The sequence below is a fragment of the Pelodiscus sinensis genome, chromosome 2 (genome assembly GCF_052426305.1).
Source record: "Pelodiscus sinensis isolate ZL-2025 chromosome 2, ASM5242630v1, whole genome shotgun sequence".
Lineage (NCBI taxonomy): Eukaryota > Metazoa > Chordata > Testudines > Trionychidae > Pelodiscus > Pelodiscus sinensis.
The window spans coordinates 69311693-69332586 of record NC_143053.1 but is presented as its reverse complement, the minus strand read 5'-3'; the positions used below and the strand labels follow the sequence as shown (position 1 = coordinate 69332586).

Sequence of the window (20894 nt, the reverse complement as noted above, 5' to 3'; positions counted from 1 at the left end):
TACAGATAGTTCGGAATGGCTACGTAGTTCGAACTATCTAGCCCGTGCCGTGTGTAGCCGCGCGGCACGGGGTCCGCACTAGCCGGCTTTTAAAAATGGCGGCGCCGGCTTTATGCTAATGAAGCCCGGGAAATTCAAATCCCGGGCTTCATTAGCAAGTTCGGTATGCATACATTACCCCGCTAGTTCGAACTAGCGGGGTAGTGTAGACATACCCATAGTGAATCCCCACTAGCCACACAAACTTAGGTTTATTCAATTAAAGTATTTTCAGTGCAACATAGGTTTTGTGTAAATGATAGATTCGGCTCAAGAATTCTGAAGCTTAGGAAATGATTTTTGACCTGGCAAATCAGTCAAAAGAATTTTTGAGAACAGGTCTAGCAGTTCTTGCTTTTCTGCAAGGTCACTAGTACTGCAAATATAAAGGGAGCTCAATTGTGAGTGCCACCTGTGAGGTCCTGAGAGACCTCAGTCCCCATGAAAGTCAATGGGTCTGAAAGGCACATTCTCTGACACGGATATAAGTAGTACAAAATGACTTTGAAATGGCTAAAGTTGGCTCGCTGAGAATTACCCCCATGAAGAGGTATGTTCCATTGCTGTACAGATGGCCAGGGGGATGGTGCTGTCTCTTATGCCAGCTGTCATCCCCTACCTCCTATAGAATAAGGAAATGGAGGTAGGAGGCTCCAGGGTATTCTAGAGATGGGACATGACTGGGTCAAGGTGAGAAGGAGGTGTTGTGCAGCAGAACTGATTTTTTTTCCAAGACTGTGTAGCCACTAGCTCTGAAAAGCCACCAGTCTCTCTCACACCCAAGCACAGTTCAGCTATAATGGAAATTGGAACCCAAGACATCAGCACTTTGAGGAGATAGTCCTGTATTTCTTCTTCCAGTCCAAGCTGCAAATGAGAGGTGCAGATTGCTGCATATATTTCTTTGATTGTTAACCAATATTCATGAACCAAGATTATGCAGGGGAGAGGGGGCAGAGCAACATTTAGTTACGTGTATAAAAGTAGCCTGATTTTCAGTGCAATTAATTCCACAGATTTGGGAACTCAGCCCCTTCCAAAACCAGGCCAATTATGTAAGGGTGTGACTATAGACTCATAGACTCATAAACTTTAAGGTCAGAAGGGACCATTATGATCATCTAGTCTGACCCCCTGTACAGTGCAGGCCACAGAATCTCACCCACCCCTCCTAGAATAATCCTCTATGAATGAAAGGTGAATTTTTCAAGAGCGTTCAGCACAGGGCTTACTCCTCTCCCATTCAAATCAAGGGCAATTTCACCATTGTCTTCAAAGGGAGGCAACTTAGGCCTATGCTGAGCTCTTATTAAAAAAGTCCACTCTTGGTGTCCACCTTTGAATCTTTTGGTTGTGGGACAAAGCCAGAGACCTTGTCACCATGAGCACAAGCATAGAAGCAGTCTTCACTCTCCTTTGGGAGCTTACACCTGCACAGCTGCTGGAAAGGACTACCCATGGGGACTGGTGCATATCCAATGTGGAAAGAAGAGGACAAGAGTTGAGTTCACACAATGGGTTCTGAGCCTCATATGCAAAGAAATTCAGCACTATGGGGGTTACCAGTGCATGGACTGGAGGGGAACAATTGCTGCTTCTGCAATTAGCCACTGACTCTTCTCCTCCACAGGCCATGAGCTGTATTAGTGAGGTTAAGAGATCAGCCTGCTACTCATGGGATCCAAGTTGTGTTCCTGCATAGGCCATAAACTTGCTGAGAAATGGATATGCTAGTTAAATGATATTGGAGGCTGAATGCACAAATGTTTCTGGGGTGCTCACACATTATAGTAATAAATGCCACCTAAGAATGCTACAACGAATAAACAAAATACAATGGAATAATGAGGACACACTAGCAGCCATGAAGTAGCATCCTTCTGCCCACAAACTTGGAGGAAGATTTCTCAGTCCATAGAGAGATTCCATTCATGCACCCTTGTCCAATGGGGGCAGAACCATACCACTGTAATTCAATTTAAAATGCATGCTTTGTTCAAATTGCATGAATAAATGAGGGGCAAGTGAGGGCAGTACAAGGCTCTTTAATTTTTAAAGCGTACGTTTAAATTGCCCTTAATAATAGGCTTAACTTCTATTAGGCCACTGGGCAGATACATTGGTGTTTGTCTTAGTCTTTGTGAGTTTGTTAGCGCCATTCCCTCCCTGACAAGATAAATGTATGATGTCTAAATACTCTCTCACTAATATATTACAGCAGGTGCTTAGAGACATCTCCTACAGTTAAGGTTGCAAGAGTCTTTCTATCATCATAAGCCTCCCAATTTCACAAGTCCATAGCTGTCTGAAATCTTCATTTTTCAGCAGCTTTTTATCTGTTCTCTTGATTTCTTTTGTTTTGCTTTATTATTTATTTTTACTGCAGTAGCTCCAAGAGGCCCTCAACAAGATTGATGCCTCATTGTGCTAGGCCCTCTAGATACAGAGAAAGGCAGTTCTTTCCCTCCCACAGAGCTTAATTTCTAAAGAGATAAGATATAGATTGAAACAGGACACAGAGTTAACAGAGAGCTGAAGTGAGTAGCCCAAGGAAACACATCAGGTTGGAGAGAACAATAGGATTAGAACTCCTTACTCTTAGGTCATATCCAGATTATTTGCTTGTTTTAATTCTGTTTTTTTTAAATGTACTCAATTCTTTCAGATATTTTTGAGTTTGCCAAAAGGGAAGAATTATGCACACTTCCTGTGTTAAAATAACCTAATCGCACTTGAAATACGTAATTTCTGTCATCAATGAACATTTACATCACTATTGTGTATGAATGTTTGTGCATCCATATGATTCACCTTCTATCTATAGTCACAAGCAACCATCTTCCAAATCCATTTTGTTGCCTTTGCACATGAACCATCTTAGTGCTTGAAAGTTATAAATGGCACATCAGGAGTACGTACCTGATGGTCTTTTTCTGCTAAGGGACTATCATGGTAAAGACAGAAGAGATTTAGAAGCAGGTGGTTATGAAATTCTGAGACCATAGCAATGGCTCTGGCTTTCTGCATATTCCTCTAAAGTGTGTTTTTTTCAGAATGTTTTCATCCTAGCCTATAAAAAAGGAGGGGGGCAGTTCTTCCTATACTTCCAACTACTGTTTAATAGCATGGTTTAAAGTACTGCCATGAGTCAGGGACAAGGAAACAGCCAACAATATCACATTCGTTGGTTACTGTATGCATGACCAGTGCCCTCAGCACATACAGAGACCCACAGGAGAAGAGGCAATTCTCAATTTAGTCCTGAGTGGCGTGCAGCATCTGGTTCAAGAGGTAGCTGTAATAGGACCGCTTGGAAATAGTGACCATAATATAATAACATTTAACATTCCTGTGGTGGGAAGAACACCTCAGCAGCCCAACACTGGCATTTAATTTAAAAAAGGGGAACTATACAAAAATGAGTAGGTTAGTTAAACAGAAATTAAAAGGTACAGTGACTAAAGTAAAATCCCTGCAAGCTGCATGGACACTTTTCAAAGACACCATAATAGAGGCCCAACTTAAATGTATACCCCACATTAAAAAACATAGTAGAAGAACTAAAAGAGAGCCACCGGGCTTAACAACTGTGTAAAAGAAGCAGAGAGAGATAAAAGACGTCTTTTAAAAAGTGGAAGTCATATCCTAGTGAGGTAAATAGAAAGGAGCATAAACACTGCCAAATTCAGTGTAAAAATGTAATAAGAAAAGCCAAAAAGGAGTTTGAAGAACAGCTAGCCAAAAACTCAAAAGGTAATGCAGTAAAACTCCATTGGTCTGGCATCCAATGCTCCGGCACTCCTGATGGTCCAGCACCATCGGGAACCCGGAAGTGCTTGGGGCAGCCGGACAATTGGAGCTCCTCTGCGCCCGGCTTTGCCGATTGAGCTGCTGCTGAAACTGACCAGCAGCTGAATCGGGAAGCAGGGGGCAGAGCAGCTGGGGTGCTGCCGGGTTGGTCCGGTAGCGCTGCCCCTCAGGGCTGCGGGACCAACCCAGCAACACCCTAGAAGCTCTGCCCCAGGCTTCCTGGAGTCAGCCGCTGATCAGTTTCAGCAGCGGCTGACTTGGGGATGCCTGGGGCAGAGCAGCTGGGGTGCTGTTGGGTTGGTCCCGTAGCACCGCCCCTTAGCGCTGCGGGACCAACCCGGCAGCACCCTAGCTGCTCTGTCCCAGGCATCCCCAAGAGCACCTGGGGTGCTGCTGGGTTGGTCTCTCTGCGCTGAGGAGCAGCGCTACCGGACTAACCCGGCAGCACCCCAGCTGCTCTTCCGCAGGCGTTCCCGATTCAGCCGCTGCTGAAACTGACCAGCAGCGGCTGAATTGGGGATGCCTGGGGAAGAGCAGGACTATCAGAAGGGGGGGCTATGAGAGGTCTGGGGTGGCACCCCCTCCCACCCCGCCCCAGATGCCTCATAGTCCCCCCTTCTGATAGTCCATCATATCTGATAATCCGGCACCCCCTGGGTCTTAAAGGTGCAAGATTATAGGAAGTTTACTGTAACAAAATGTTTTTTAAGTACATCAGAAGCAGGAAGCCTGCTAAACAACCAGAGGGGCCCCTGGATGATTGAGATACAAAAGGAGCACTTAAAGACGATACAGTCATTGCGGAGAAACTAAATTAATTATTTGCTTCAGTCTTCACGGCTGAGGATGTTAGGGAGATTCCCAAACTTGACCCATCCTTTGAGGTGACAAATCTGAGGACTTGTCACAGATTGAAGTGTCATTAGAGGGGGTTTTGGAATTAATTGATAAGCTTAACAGTAACAAGTCACCGGGACCAGACGACGTTCACCCAAGAGTTCTGAAAGAACTCAAATGTGAAATTGCGTAACTGTTAACTATGGTTTGTAACCTATCCTTTAAATGAGCTTCTGTACCCAATTACTAAAAGATAGCTAATGTAATGCCAATATTTAAAAAGGGCTCTAGAGGCGATCCCGGCAATTATAGTCTAATGTCAGTACCGGGCAAATTAGTCAAAACAATAGGAAGGAATAAAATTGTCAGACACATAGAAGAACATCATTTGTTGGGCAAAAGTCAACATGGTTTCTGTAAAGGGAAATCATGTCTTACTAATCTATTAGACTACGTCTACATTGCAGGCTTCTTGCGCAAGAACTGTTTTGTGCAAGAGTTCTTGTGCAAAAGATCTTGCGCAAGAGCACATCCACACTGCCATGTGCTTTTGTGCAAGAGATGTGCTTTTGCGCAGAAGCATCCATGGCAGTGTGGACTCTCTCTTGCGCAAGAAAGCTCTGATGGCCATTTTAGCCAGAGGGGGTTTTTGCGCAAGAAATCCCTGTGGCCTGTCCACACTATGTACTTACACAAGAGGGCTTATTCCTTGTAGGGAGAGGAATAACTCCTACACAAGAGACCCTCTGTTCCAACGCTTTACTGTAAATTTACTTGAGCAAGAATGCATGTGCAGTATAGACGCTCTGCAAGTTTTGGCATAAGAACGGCCATTCTTGCACAAGAAATCTGCAGTGTAAATGCAGCCTTAGAATTCTTTGAAGGGGACAACAAACATGTGGACAAGGGGGATCCAGTAGATATAGTATACTTAGATTTCCAGAAAGGATTGAAGGAGTTTGTAAACAGTTAAAAGATAGCAAGCCTATAGCCCGGTTTCTCAAAATATCAAGCTACAGGGAGATCTAATTTATTCACTATAACAGAAAACTTGCTATTGCTGAAACAGTTATGAAAGTGATTGCTAGGTTACTACTCTATGACATGCTGCTGAGAAGAAAGAAGATGTTGTTTCATATGTTATTGTGTACCATACATTTTGACTAAAGTTTTTTTTATTATTTATTCCTAAAGTTACAGTTTCTTATAAATGATCACAAGTAGTAAGTACATCTTCAAATAAATAACATGGAGAGATGAAGGAAATTACAGCTCTTAACTCCAGATAATGGATCTCAGGAGTTTCTCACTAATATATTAGCAGAATTTTTCTTCTCAATCCTTCTGAATTAAGAGCATATAGAGAAAGTAATTTTGTGGTGTATTTAGTTGGTTGGGGTATGCCAGATTATTTTATTTTTCTTTTAATCTTTCTCAGAATTCAAAAGAAACTTAATGTTGCTTTTGATTAATGTTCACTTTAAAAGATTGTTTCTGTTTAGTCTTATTGCTTTCTTAATTTATCTCTGCATAATGGGAAACATTTCTTTGATTAAGAAACTGCTGACAGTTACTGAATTATTCTCCCATACATTTATTCCATGATTACAGGTACATTCCACCCTAATAAAGGGAACATAGCTTAATTTGTACATCTTCTGCATGAGTCACATTAGTGTGATACAGTACATTGCAATAGAGATTAATATAATACTTCCATGGCATCTTTCAACTGAAGAGTTCATAGTTCTTTACTAACATTAGTTAAGCTCATTCACTGACAAGAGAGGCATGTATTATTTTAGTGATTTTACCTTTAGGAAAATGTGGTATCTTAACACTTAAAATCAGGAGTCCAGAATCCTCAGCTCCCTGATCTAATCACCCTAGAAACTATAGTTTCTACAATGTTTTTTTTTTCCTTTCTTTTTATTGAGCCTACTCAGACATCCTAGTTTACATGGACAACCCCCATCTCCAAAAGCAGAAAGGAACCCTCTGGAAATCAAACCCCTTGGTTCGAACTAACGTTACTCTTCAAAAAATGAGGAGGAGTAAATTTTTTGAGGCGTAACGTTCGTTCGAACCAAGGGGTTTGATTCAAACAAGGAAGTGCACTCCAGGCTGCGTTAGTTTGAATCAGCTGGCGATCGGAATAGCGCGTGGCCAAGATTATGCTAATTAAGCGCAGGATATTTAAATCCCTGCTTTATTAGCAATTTCGGTCAGCTACCTTTGCATTCCTATCTCAAGATAGGGATCAAGTGTAGACATACCCTAACAGAGTTCAAGAAAGAACTAGATAAATCCATTGGAGAATAGGACCCACAATGGCCATTAGCCAGTGTGGGAAGAGATCCAAAACTGTTCTGCATGCTGATTGCCTCTGTTGTGAGAAACTGGGAATGGGTAACGGGATGAATCACTCAATGATTGCCTGTATGTTCATTTCCTCTGAAGCACCTGGCATTCACTATTGTCAGAGTATAGGATACTGAGCTAGATGGACCTTTGGTCTGACACAGGATGGCCATTCTGATGTTCTTAAACGGAGCCTAGGTGTATCCACTAGACTGAAAGAGTGATTGGCTGGGAGAGGCATGGCTGCTGCCTCATAGAATGCAGGTATTAGCCCTTATTCCAGAGCTACCCGTAGCTCATCTGAGGAATGTCTACATTGCAACCACAAGTGGGATTAAAGCTAGGGTGAGTATGTCAATACAAGCTCTACCTGAGCTAGCATGGCAAAAAATAGCAGGGAAGCAGCAGATAAACACCCTACAAGTGCTTACCCTGGGTTCAGGGCAGACTCTCACAGCCTATGTTAAAGCTGGTCCCACGGTGCCTTCACTATTGTTATGGTGACTAAAGTAAAGCTAGCACATAGATGTCTACATGAGCTGCAATCACACATCCAAATCTACGCCAATCATACCACAAGTGGGAACCATTTGGTCCAAATAAGTTTACTTTTAATAGTTACATTTTTCTTTAGCTGTTAAGGTATTATTACAGCAGAATGGAAACTTGTTTAGTCATCTGTGTTAATGTGCTGGACTGTTAGCGTCACAAAGCCACTTTTTTAGAGGGAAGGAAGGAGTGGGTACTTAGACTAGAAGGTGTAGCAGGAAGATGATATGAAGATACAGATATTTAGATTGGCTATAAATATCTAGGGGTATGTCTACACTACCCCCCTAGTTCGAACTAGGGGGGTAATGTATGCATACCGAACTTGCTAAAGAAGCCCGGGATTTGAATTTCCCGGGCTTCATTAGCATAAAGCCGGCGCCGCCATTTTTAAAAGCCGGCTAGTGCGAACCCCGTGCCGCGCGGCTACACGCGGCACGGACTAGATAGAAGCCTAATCCGAACTATCTAGTCCGTGCCGGGCTTCATTAGCAAGTTCGGTATGCATACATTACCCCCCTAGTTCGAACTAGGGGGGTAGTGTAGACATACCCTAGGACAGAAGGGGATTCTTCTTCTTTTGAAAAGATGATATAAATACTGAAGAGAAAAATAACGGTGAAATAACTGTGCCAGTAGTCTCTGTTGGGCACTTGAATAGCCATTATCAGTTGGCAATTTACTGGAGACCATCACAATAGAAGCAAATCCTTAAAGTGGATTTAAAGGAGGACCTGGTTGCTGCTTTAGAGTTCAGTTCAGTGAGAGTGCTTCATGTACATGTGATGGCATGGAAGAAAGCATGAATAATTTATGGGAGAAGCTGACAAAAAATTATGGCAGGCTTCAGTGGAAGAGTGGAGTGGACAGGGAGGAGATAGAATATAAAAGAAAGGATAAGTATGATGGTGTTAAATTGTGAAACGGCACAATTCATGTAGGCACTTCTGAAAATTGTAACTAGTTAATATGGTGATAAATGGGAAGCCAGATGAGAGGCCTTTGAAAGGGAGATGACACAGCTATAGTGACAGGAAGACAATCTTAACAACATCATTTTGAATTGATCTGAAAGGGGCAAGTTAACTGACAGGAAAAGTTTAGAAGTTTGAGGTCACAAGGGCCTGGATGAGAGATTTAGTATGTGTTCAAAGATAAAAGACTGAATATTCTTGAGGAAAATACAAGATGAAGATATGGCTTACAGGTTGTATTGTAGTCTCTTGGTATTTCCATTAACATATGGCATGTTTATGCCAATATTTACCTAAGCACTGAAGCATGGAAAAAGTAGCAGAAGTTCTTGTTAATTTATTTGCATTAGTTTTAGTGTTCTACAGAAATGAATGCTAAGTAAGGACAATAAATTCAGGATATAATATGTTCAACCTATGGAATAATAAATTTGTTTAAAAACATTTATATGCAGAAGTGATGAGTTAATGATGCAGTCATTCATGCAATAATTAGGTGTCATCCTCAGAATTACTCAGTTTTAAAAATGTGATTCTCCACAGCTCCAGTAATTTCTGATTAGTAGATGTCTTTGTTTACAATAGCAAATCTCCATTTTGCAATAAAAGTAATACATTTCAATTTTGCAATCTTGAAGCTATAACTCATTTGGAAAAATGCTTTAAATGACCGTGCTTTTCAAGGAAAATATTACCTGATAATTATAACTGCTGCAAATTGAGAATAGCTTATCAAACTTTGACTCACTTCATGTGTTATTACTTCATGTGTTATTTTCCACACATTTTGTGGTTCATATTTCACTCTGTAATTATGAAGATGTTTGGCAGACTGTGCTCAGGTAGGATGATGTTCATATTTAAGCACTGAAAGCTAGGCACCTAATATTTTCCAAATATTTATATTCCTAATATTTTATCACAGTGAACTATATAGAAGTTAGCCATGCTGTGTATCTTCTTTCATTCAGAGACAACAGTTAGATAGAGTATACTGATATGCAACAATGTGACTCTAGCTATAGAATTGCACTTCAATTAATCTATTTTTAAAATAAAATCAGGGAATAATACCACAGACATAGCATTGTGTTACTTATAGCTGCTCCAATGATCCAAACCTTTTAAATAATTGTTAGTCTATGTGTGGATTTCATTCTTGTACAAGTAACTGCAAAAACAAATTATTGCAATGAGAAATACAAGACTCAAACACCACCTTAACTTGCTTCTTTTAGAATTAAATTTCTGAACATAATAAGGTCACTATAAAATCTCTTGAGTGGCAAGATTAAAAAAAAGATGTTGGACAAACATATCAGTTTATTTTTTTTTAAATTCTAAAGGCATCCTATAAAGTATATAGAGATGTATTTAAGGAGAAGGCTCAAACTAGATACTTGTCAACAACACTGACCGAACAACGTACAATAAACAATCTCTCACACATATTTAGCCTGTAATACTGTTATTTCCTTACATTTTTCAAGTTTTTTCATGTTTTTTGTAACATGCTTTCTGGGTTGATCATACATGCTTATATTGTCCTCTTAAATCCAGCGATATCAGTGGTAGTTACTGGTCAAGATTGTAGCCAGACAGGAACCTCCCCTCCCCCTCCTCCCCCGTAACATCCATCTTTGCTTTCCTGGAGCACACAGGGCATAGAGAGAGAGCAGTAAAATCAGCAGAGTTTTTGAAGCCTTGACAGAAGGCTGCTGTGACCCTGGACAACTGTAAGCAGAGATATGAGGGTGATCCAGCTAATCGCTGACCAAGAGGTTGCAGAGGAGTGCCCTTGACTGAAACCCATATTGATACGAACAAACACTCATATGCAGGGGCGGATATAGGGCAGGTGCGAACGGAGCAGCCGCCTCGGGCCCTGCGCTTAAAAAAGCCACGCGCATGTGCCGTGGCGCCACCGCGCATGCGCATGACGTATGCGCAGTGGCAAAGGGGGGGCCCCACGGAGTTATGCTGCCGGGGCCCCGCAAAACGGTCATCTGCCCCTGCTCATACGGGGGGAGGAATCTCTTGCCCAGTAAAGAATGTCCAGTACTCACAATTTACAGACCGGGGGACAGGGAGCAAAGCAGAGCAAAGCCGCAGAGCCTGGGGGCAGCAGGACAGCCACGGCGCATCTGGGCTGTCCCGCTGCCCCCATGCTCCGCGGCTTTGCTCCGGACGCCTGTGGTACAGCAGCTGGGGCGCTGCCGGTTGGTCCCGTAGCACCGCTCTGGGCGCTACTGGACCAACCCGACAGCACCCCAGCTGCTCTGCCCCAGGCGTCCTGATTCAGCCACTGCTGGTCAGTTTCAGCAGCGGCTGAATCAGGACGCCTGGGGCAGAGCAGCTGGGGTGCTGCTGGGGTGGTCCAGTAGCGCCGAGGAGCGGCACTACTGGACCAACCCAGCAGCACCCCAGCTGCTCTGCCCCAGGCGTCCCCAAGTCAGCCGCTGCTGAAACTGACCAGTGGCTGACTACAGGAAGCCCCTGCCCCGGGGCTTCCTGGAATCAGCCGCTGATCAGTTTCAGCAGCAGCTGACTTGGGGATGCCTGGGGTTCTTAAGTTGAATCTGTATGTAAGTCAGAACTGGCGTCCAGATTCAGCCGCTGTTGAAACTGAATCTGGACGCCAGTTCCGACTTACATACAGATTCAACTTACAGTCCCTATCTTGTATGTAACCCAGGGACTGCCTGTATATGCTGTTCTATCTGATCCACTGATCGCTTCTGGTACAAATATTTCCATAAGCATCTTCTAAACTAAGTTTCTGTATACACTTGAACAAGCAAACTTTGAATTCAACCTTCAAATTTATGCAAATATTTGGGTGAAAATGTGAAAAGCAAATGCAAGAATTAATTCACTCACTGACTTGCTGAATTATGAGTATTTCACTTCCTAATGTTAGCATTTCCTTTTTTTACTCTTAACTATCTAAATTTAAATACAGTTACAGTGGCAATCCTTCGTCTACTCAAACTGTACAATTTAGGCTAAAAGATTAATGAATCGACACATGATTAGAACATCAGCTCAGCTCTGTGAAGGCCCAGCGAAAGAGACTTGTCCCAGTGGGAGATGAAACCCAGAAATATGCCTCTTATGCTGTACAGCAGGGGAGGTCAACCCATTTAACAAAGCTTCAGGGGGTAGCCAAGTTAGTCTGTTACAGAAAAAAATCCCAAATGATCTGGTAGCACTTTATAGTGCTCTGTTAGTTTATAAAGTGCTACCAGACCATTTGTTGTTTTTTTTTCCATTAACAAAGAAAGCCAAAACGGCAGCAGAATTGCCGAGAAAAAACAAATAAAATTTTTAAAAAGGAGGCCCCTTTAAGATGGCCACAATCTTGAGTTCCATTTTTTAAACCTTGTAGCTCCGACCTGGTAAGCACAGGGAAGCCGGGGAAAGGAGCTGTTGAGGGGCAGAGGCCATTGGGGGGGGGGGCGCAGGAGTGGCTTCATGAGCCGCACTTTTGGGGGGGGCAAGAGCCACATGAGGCTTGCAAGCTGTGGGTTGGCCATGGCTGTATACGGAGATATATACAGCATAAGCTCAGAAAATTCACCCTCTTTTGCAAGGAAAAGAGAGATGCAAAGACTCCTTGCCCCTTCTCCCAGGTCACTATTAAAAAACCCAGTGCAAATAATTAATAAAAGTGATTGTATTACATATAAAAGGTAGTATTTAAGTGGTCATAAGAGACAGAACACAGAACAAAGTAGGTTACTAAGCAAAATAGAATATTCAAGCTAAGCTTAATACACTAATTACATGTAATATCTCAGCTTCAAAGTTGTTCTAATAATCTTCACAAACCAGAGAACCTTTCCAATCTCTTCCCCCAGTTCAGTATTTTCATCTTGGGTGGAGTCCCAGGAGAGAACTAATGACCTGGATTAGCTCACTCATCACCCTTAAATAGGATTTGCAAAATTGGGAATCCTGTGTTCTAAGTTTGATCTAGGGCTGTAATAGTGTAGTCGATTAACTGATTAACCAATAAGCAAAAGCTTATAGGTTAATGCTGAAGATTACATACGTCCAGTTCTGGGCACCACATTTCAAGAAAGATGTGGAGAAATTGGAAAGGGTACAGAGAAGAGCGACAAGAATGATTAAAGGTTTAGAGAACATGACCTATGAAGCCAGGCTTCATGAACTGGGCTTGTTTAGTTTGGAAAAAAGAAGATTAAGGGGGGACATGATAGCGGTTTTCAAATATCTAAAAGGGTGTCACAAGGAGGAAGGAGAAAATTTGTTCCTCTTGGTTTCTGAGGACAGGACAAGGAGTAATGGGCTTAAAGTGCAGCAGGGGAGGTTTAGATTGGACATTAGGAAAAAATTCCTAACTGTCAGGGTGGTCAAATATTGGAATAAACTGCCAAGGGAGGTGGTGGAATCTCCCTCTCTGGAGATATTTAAGAACAGGTTAGATAGACATCTGTCAGGGATGGTGTAGACGGAGCTTGATCCTGCCTTGAGGGCAGGGGGCTGGACTCGATGACCTCTTGAGGTCCCTTCCAGTCCTATTATTCTATGATTCTATGATTTCTCTCTTTTCTGTGCCAGTACATATTTTAGCAGGGTGGCTAGCAGCCCAGCTCAGTCCCGGCTTGCAATGGGTCTGGGACCTAACCCTGCTGCAGCTCTGCATTTAAAGTGTATTAAGGTGCTGGGTGGGCAGGCAGCCCAGCTCAGTTCTGGCTCACACCGGGTCCAGGAGCTCAGACCCACCCCCTTAGGCAGGGGCTGCTGCCACCCTGTTCTGCTGCCTTCGTATCAGAAGCAGCAGCACAGGGCGACAGGCAGTCAGTCCTCAAGGAGCTGTTTTTTAAACCAGCTCCCCTAGTGGACCAGCTCTCACCTGGCACTCCTCGCTGCTGCCTCTGATACAGAGGCAGCAGCATGGAGTGGCCAGGGGGTCCTCAAGATGGCTGCTGGCCCCATCCCCGGGGACTACAGAATAGTTGAGTATCCAATAAGAATTCATGAGGTTAATCGACAATTCAATTAACTTAACATTCCTAGTTTGATCCCCTCCCAAACTCTTATAGAAAATTATAGAAAACAAGGTGGGCTCCAGTATCAGGTGACATGTTCATAGGCTGTTGCAGAGCCAGTAGCAATTTCGTATGGACTGATCCTCATGCTTACAGGAAAACCAAGTTCTCACACAGTTCATCGTCTATTGTTAATGGACCATTAGCTCTGTGTCTGGCTTCTTCATGGTTGTACCTGATAGACTGATAATAGGCTTTTTCTAACATGAACACATTGATGATAAACCTACAGTCAATATCCCCAACTTCAGATACAGAAATGATACACACATACAAATAGGATAAACATATTCAGTAAATCAATAGCTTTCCAATGAGATCTGAAATGTAGTATCTCACAAAACATATTCCAATTATCTCATATTCAATTGTATATTCCCATAAAGAATATGTAATGCCATGTTACATTATAAAGCTGTATGCTGCATGCTATAAGCCAGCTTTCCATTGATGGGTGTCAGGAAAAAATATCCATAGAAAGGTTTTTCCTACTAACCTTCCTCCTTCCACAGAAGAAACTGGTACTGGCTACAGTTGGATGGACCACAAGCTAATGGACCACACAGATAATTGGTCTGATCTAATATGGTAAGTGGGGGTATGTCTTCACTAGCCCCCTAGTTCAAACTAGGGTGGCTAATGTAGGCATTCAAACTTTCAAATGAAGCCTGGGATTTAAATATCCCAGGCTTCATTTGCATGTTCCCGAGCGGGTGCCATTTTTAAATCCCCCTTAGTTCGAACGAACTGCCCGCGGCTACACGCAGCAGTCAGAAGTTAATCCGAACTAAATCCTTAGTTCAGATTAACTGTCACTCCTCATGGAATGAGATGTAACAGTTAACCCGAACTAAGGATTTAGTTCGGATTCACTTTAAACTGCCGCGTGTAGCTGCGGGCAGTTTGTTCCAACTAAGGGGGATTTAAAAATGGTGCCCGCTCGGGAACATGCAAATAAAGCCTGGGATATTTAAATCCTGGGCTTCATTTGCAACTCCGGTTGCCTGATTTGCCTACCTAGCTCGAATTAATGAGCTAGTGTAGACATACCCTTGTATATTACTTTGTATGTCTTCTATCATGGTAGATATAGTCTCCCAAGAGTAGTATCTAGGAACAGGATGTTGTGGAATAAACTTTTCTTAGGAGGCAGTTTACCACTTTCCCGGGAGGCAGTTTACTTGTCTGTCATTTATTCCATGCTTCCCCTCCAAGCAAGTGAGTTCTAGCCAAAATCATACAAAAACACAAAACCAAATTCATATACTGAAAGGTTTATAAGACTCCAATTTCTTTCCATCCTGTCTACCAGCAAATTTTAAAGAATCTTTTTAAAACTTTCTTGCCTTCAATTTTTCCTCTCTCAACTACCTCTTTTCCCCCTTTTCCTCTCTTCTCTCCCTATTTTTGTCCTTCAGCATCATGTACTGGCATAGTTACTATTTCTAAGTGAGTTTCCAGTTTGTAAAAATGCTATGATGAAGAACTTGCCTCTAGTATGTTGGAAATAGGATTCCTGCTTTTTCTGCTTCTTAAGTAGAAACACACACAGTAAATTCCTCTTTTGCTTCCCTTTGATCAGACTACATTTGCTCTGAAGAAGACAGTCCCCCCAAAGGAGGGTAGTCTCATAATCTAAGAAATCTTGATTTAAAGTATTCTGACAAATGCAGAAAATAAACATAAAAGTGTGTGAACATTATATACCAAGATAATCACCAGTACTAAAAATACCTCCTGGCTAAATGAAAACACACTTGACTATAGGACAGCACATTGCATGTAAAACTATTCACAACAAAGGCCAGAACTACATGACAAAAGTGTGGCATAATCTCTGGCTGTAGTTACAAAGTTTTGTCAACATATGTGTGTTGGTCAGACGTGTGAAAAAACATAACCACCCCAGTGAAATAGCCATGCCAGCAAAAACCCCAGTGTAGATGCAGCTGTGTCAACAGAGGAGAGCATCTGTCTGCAGAGTTAATGTCACTGGGGAGATGCTATGTCGACAGGGAAAACTCCTGTTGGCATATGCTGCATCTGCTGCAAAACATCTGTAAGGCAGACAAAGTCAAAGAGTGTGTGCAACTATTTGTTGAATGAAGAGAAAGTGAATTGACTTAACTGCAAATCAAAGTGACTGAGAGCTACTTTTGCAATGCTTGCTAACGTCCTCTCTGCAGAAACAAACATGAAAATGTTTTGTGCTAATAAAAAGCACCAAAAATCTCAAATTAATATTTAAAGGGAAATGAAAGGAATCTGCCGCTTATACAAACAGATCTTTTGAAACAATTTCTCTCTTGAATTTTGCAAAGTACAGCTGCAATAATGTAATCTCACACCAGACACTCTCTCACTTGTTTGAATTTCTACGAGAATTATTCATATACAAAGGCCACATCTTGCAGATCCCTTCTAGTAAAAACAGTTCTTCTCAAAAACCCAGCGTAAAACTAGTCCGGAACAGAGCAGCTCTTCAACCCTATTCAAAGGTCACCTGGCCCAGTTTACCCACCGGAGAGTCTTTAACCATTCTGTCCTTGTTCCGTTAGCTCTGTGGTCACCAACTGCTCAATCATGATCCACTGGTTGATTGTGGCTCCCCTAGGGGTCGATCGTCGCAGCCAGCTGGCGCAGCCTCAGGAGGCTGACAGCTAGCCTGCGAAGCTGCGCCGCGCTCCAGCTGGGCTGGATCAAACAGGGGCAGCAGCGTGAGTGACTTCCCCTCTTTGTTAGCTTGCAGGCAGGGATGGGGGAAGAGGCACGTGTACAAAAGCACGTGCGGGACCCAACTCTTGCCTTCTGCTCCGGGAGGGGCTGGGCGGCTGACACAAGTGGCACACAGGGCACAGGGCTACACTGCACTGTTCCCCTGTGGGCTGTGTGCAGAGTCATAGAGCCACCTTCCCCAGTGCCAGCCCTGCATGGCCCTGGGCTCTGCTTGCTTCAGTGCTGCTGCCTGCAGGCCAAGGGCTAGGCCAGGCAAGGAATAGACTCTGCACCTTCCCCCTCCTCGCCCCAGTGATGCTCTCCAGAGCCTGCAAGTCCCAGTGCTGCTGTTCTGCTGGTGAGACTCTGGGAACACAGGGATGTGGGGTGGGGGGGAAGGGAGAGTTGTCATGACCATGAGGGTTAGCCAGCAGCCTAGGGACTAAGGGGTTAACTGTACCTAGCCAGGCAGCAGGCAGCCAACAGAAATGCAGATAGGGATTTCAAACTGAGACAAAGGAATTTTGGGGTTTTCCCTCCTTTGTCTCTGACTCAGTTTGCTCTAGATACGGAGGGAGACAAAGGACATGTCTCTCTCCAAGAAAAGTGATAGAGATGCAGCCGTGTTAGTCTGGTTTAGCTGAAACAAAAGACAGGACTATGCAGCATTTTAAAGACTAACAAGATGGTTTATTAGGTGATGAGTTCTTTAAGGAGACAGTGTAGTTTCTTTTGGTATTCTGAAGTGGGATCAGAGGAGAGAGATTTCTAAAATGTGGTGTTGGAGAGTTGTCTAGTTGCCTCCTGGTCATAGTCAGGCTTATTCATAATGACCACAGCACCCCCTTTGTCAGCTGGTTTGATACAAACTTCTCAGACACTTCGCCAAAGAATCAATGCACATAAAACAGATATCAGGCCCTCTCACAGAGAGAAAATCATTGCTTGCCATTTTAACCAGACTGACCATTCTCCCAGTGACCTTAAAACATGCAAATTGCTTCAAAGAGATTTTAACTCCAGCCTTCAAAGAGAAGCCTCAGAACTGTCATTCATGCTTAAATTTGACACTTTACGTATGGGCCTTAACAAAGATGCTAATTATCTCATCCATTACAAAGATAGCTTCCCCAATTATCACCCCTAATATCATTACCTCACAGATACTAACCTTCTCCCCTGACCACTCCCCTTCCCCTCTCCCCCGTTCTAAAATCTGATTTGTCAATTTTATATGTGTTCACTTTTTTTTGATTGTATCACTTTGGTATATATGGTCGTGCCAATTTTCTTCCACAAATTGATCTGAGGAAGTGGGTCTGGCCCACCAAAGCTCATCACCTAATAAACCATCTTGTTAGTCTTTAAAGTGCTGCATAGTCCTGTCTTTTGTTTCTCCAAGAAAAAGACTCTTCAAAATGTGTAAGTAGGGTAAAGTCTAGATACATCTGTTAGGTTTTATTGTTTTATGGTTTGGGAATGTGAATCTGATGTCTGTGCTGTTAGAAATGGGGTTTCCCTCTTTTGTAACTAAGTTTTGAGCCATGAGAAAATTTCCCATGAGTTTATTAACTGGTGGCTCTTACCATCAAGCCAATCCAACTATGCTTGTAACAGGAGTATTGTGATAATAAAGTTATTTCTTTTTTATTAACCTGGAATTGGTTCAGTTCTGTGTCCTGGAAAATCTGTCTGTGGGATCTGCATGCCTCTGACTAGAGGGCAGCTACCACAGACTGCAGTTTATATTTTCTCTTTATTTTTTCAAGCTCTTTGGAGAGAAGAGATTGGGGTGCTCTGGGGTTGGTTTCAAGTGTCCACTCCTGTTTATAGGTACAAAAGCATTTGATGGTGGCAGCGGATTTTTATCCCCAAAATCTAGGTTTTTAGGATGGGAGGGGGGGAGTTTTATACCAAAGCCTGGAAAGATAAGGTTTTGGAGTTGTTTTTGTGGGTCCCCACTTCTGCATTAATTGTGCCAGAATGGGGAATTAGCTATGACGGGGTGAAGGAGGACGCGGGGGCAGAATGGAAGGGGGCAGGGGCTGAACTGAGGGGCATGGGGTGATACAGGGGATCAGGCTGCGGGAGGGCAGGATGGGAGGGAATATGAGTTGCACTGAGGGGCATGGGGCAATGCAGGGGATCAGGCTGGGGGGAATCATGAAGCTGAGGGGAGGGAGGCTGGAGCAGATTGAGGAGGATACAATTTTACATTGCAGAAGCTGCACTTTCCTTTACTTCCCACTTTTTCGCCTCCTTCCCCAACTAGCTATTTGGCTACATTCTCACTCCGTCACCCTGTTGTTTTGCACTTCACAGGGAACTGTGCCATGTAAGCTCCTACAATTTCCTCTCTCAGCCTGGAGAGGAATATGCAACAGCCTTTTCTCCTTGATTACAATTCCCACCCTCTGGTTAGGCAAAGCAAAAAAGAAGTTTAACTACAAAAGATAGATTTGTAAGTGATTGTAAGTAGTAGCCACAGATCAAAGCAGATTACATAGCAAATAAACAAGAAAAGCAAATTAAACTTAATATACTAAAAGCTAGGGTGAGAGTCTACTATTCCTAACGGAAGAGCTAATGCAAGCAGGCTGACAATTCTTAAAGGGACAAGCTGCACTTGCTAATAGCTTGGAATCTCCCTCACAGGCTAAAAATCCCATTAACTTAGTTCCAGGATTTTCTTCAATTCAGTCTTTGTTCCTCAGCTGTTTCCTTTGTTACTTGGGAGTCTTCTTAGGTGGGGAGCAAAGAACACCAGATGATGTCACTCTCTGTCATATACAGCTTTTGCACATGGTGGGAACCCTTTGTTTTAAAGCTTGGCCCCCAGAGTAGTCTGTGGGAAAACACTGACATCCCTAGATGGAGTCTAAAATCATGTGGTCACATTACATGTCTTTGTAAAATCATAGGACCCATTACTTGGAGCCTGTCTGTAGCATTCTCAGGAAGGATCCACAAGTGGGAGATAAGCCTCTCCTAAGGCCTATTGTTTTTTCCTTACGGTCCACGCCTTGACTAAGCACTTCCCCACAAAGCATCTTGTCTAGTGGGTGTTCCCCAGATTTAACTACATTTGAATTACAGATATATAGTCAATTTTCCCAACATCAAATACAAAAATGATACATGCATACAAATATTTAACAAATCATAACATTTTCAAAGACACTTCATCAGACCTATATTGCATAACATACATTATGTTATCTTATACTGATATCACTGTGAAGAATATGGGGTGTAATGTCACAGCAGGTACTCTCCGTTTTGAACCACCCCAGACAGCACAATACTGCCATGCTGCCCTTTATCTTTCGAATGAATTCCTTGGCCTAATCCGGAAGACCTATAGCCTCTCCATACAAAGGCCTACCTGTGCTGTGATGCTTACAAAATATTAGCCTACCAGTGACTACTATGCTGAAGGGTACCTGTATGGTCTTATATACCCAGGGATATATGTTCTACATATTGGGGTTTTTTTTAATGCATTTAATTTTCCAGAGTCAAAATATATATCATCATCAAGTTGTACAATAACTAACCAGGATAACTATGTGATCTTATTGATGTTTCCCTTATCCTCTTTTCCCATTTTTCTTCTAACATGTGCCACACTTAGGCTATATCTAGACTGCAGAGCTTTTCTGGGATACCCGGAAAAGGTGTCCTGGAAAAGCTCTGCCACTTCCAAGGAACGTGTCCGCTTTTTCGGAATAGTTTCTCATAAAAGCAGAGGTGAGAGGAATAAGAGATGTTCCGGAAGAGGAGTTTTTTCTGAAATTTGGCTCTCTGTAGACAGGCCAAATTCAGAAAAGCCTTTTTTGGAAAAAAACAGAAAAAGATGAACAATTTGCATATCTTTTTCCGAATTTTCCCAGCAATGTAGACATAGCCTTACAGATTACATTTCACTTCAAATTAGACAGATCTTAGGTGCATACACTGTGTTTCCTTGTCTGTTTGTACAGCACTTAGCATGACGGAACATGATCCTGACTAGAGCTTTTGAATCACAGAATAATCCAAATAAAGAAATAGAAGGAAAAATATTTGTATGGGTGATTATAGATCTAAAAATCAACACCAAATTATGTTGTTGGTGGGGGCAAATGAAAAAAATAGAGATTCTTATGCTCAGGAGCTCTTGTGTCTTCAGGAATCAACACAATCAGCAGTAGTCCTGCAAATTACATTTAAAAATTTATTGGCAGAGGAGTAAATATCAATTGGGATTGAGTTCTTATTTATATTTTAATCATGAACCTGGTTAAAGTTTCTACTTACACGTGTAAAATGGAAAAAAAAGGAGAGAACCTTCTTGTTACATTTTGGGATATTTTTCAGAAATGTTTTACTGTTACCTATTTGAGAAACACATTTGTTATGTGTTTGGGACTGATTAGCTAAACTTGGGTAAGTCACACATCAGACCAACCAATTTTAGGACACTGACAAGACAAATCTGAGTGTCATTACATGACATTCTTCCTTTCTGTAAAAGCTTAATTTCCTTTAGGGG

The 20894-nt window shown here is 42.5% G+C and overlaps 1 protein-coding gene across 1 annotated transcript in view; it reads right to left on the bottom strand.

The window, feature by feature from the left end:
- Positions 1-20894, bottom strand: part of PXDNL (peroxidasin like) — a 109052-nt gene that overhangs the window by 47496 nt on the left and 40662 nt on the right. The window contains 1 exon segment of the mRNA XM_089776000.1: positions 13740-13890. Coding sequence (XP_089632126.1) covers positions 13740-13890 — 151 coding nt within the window.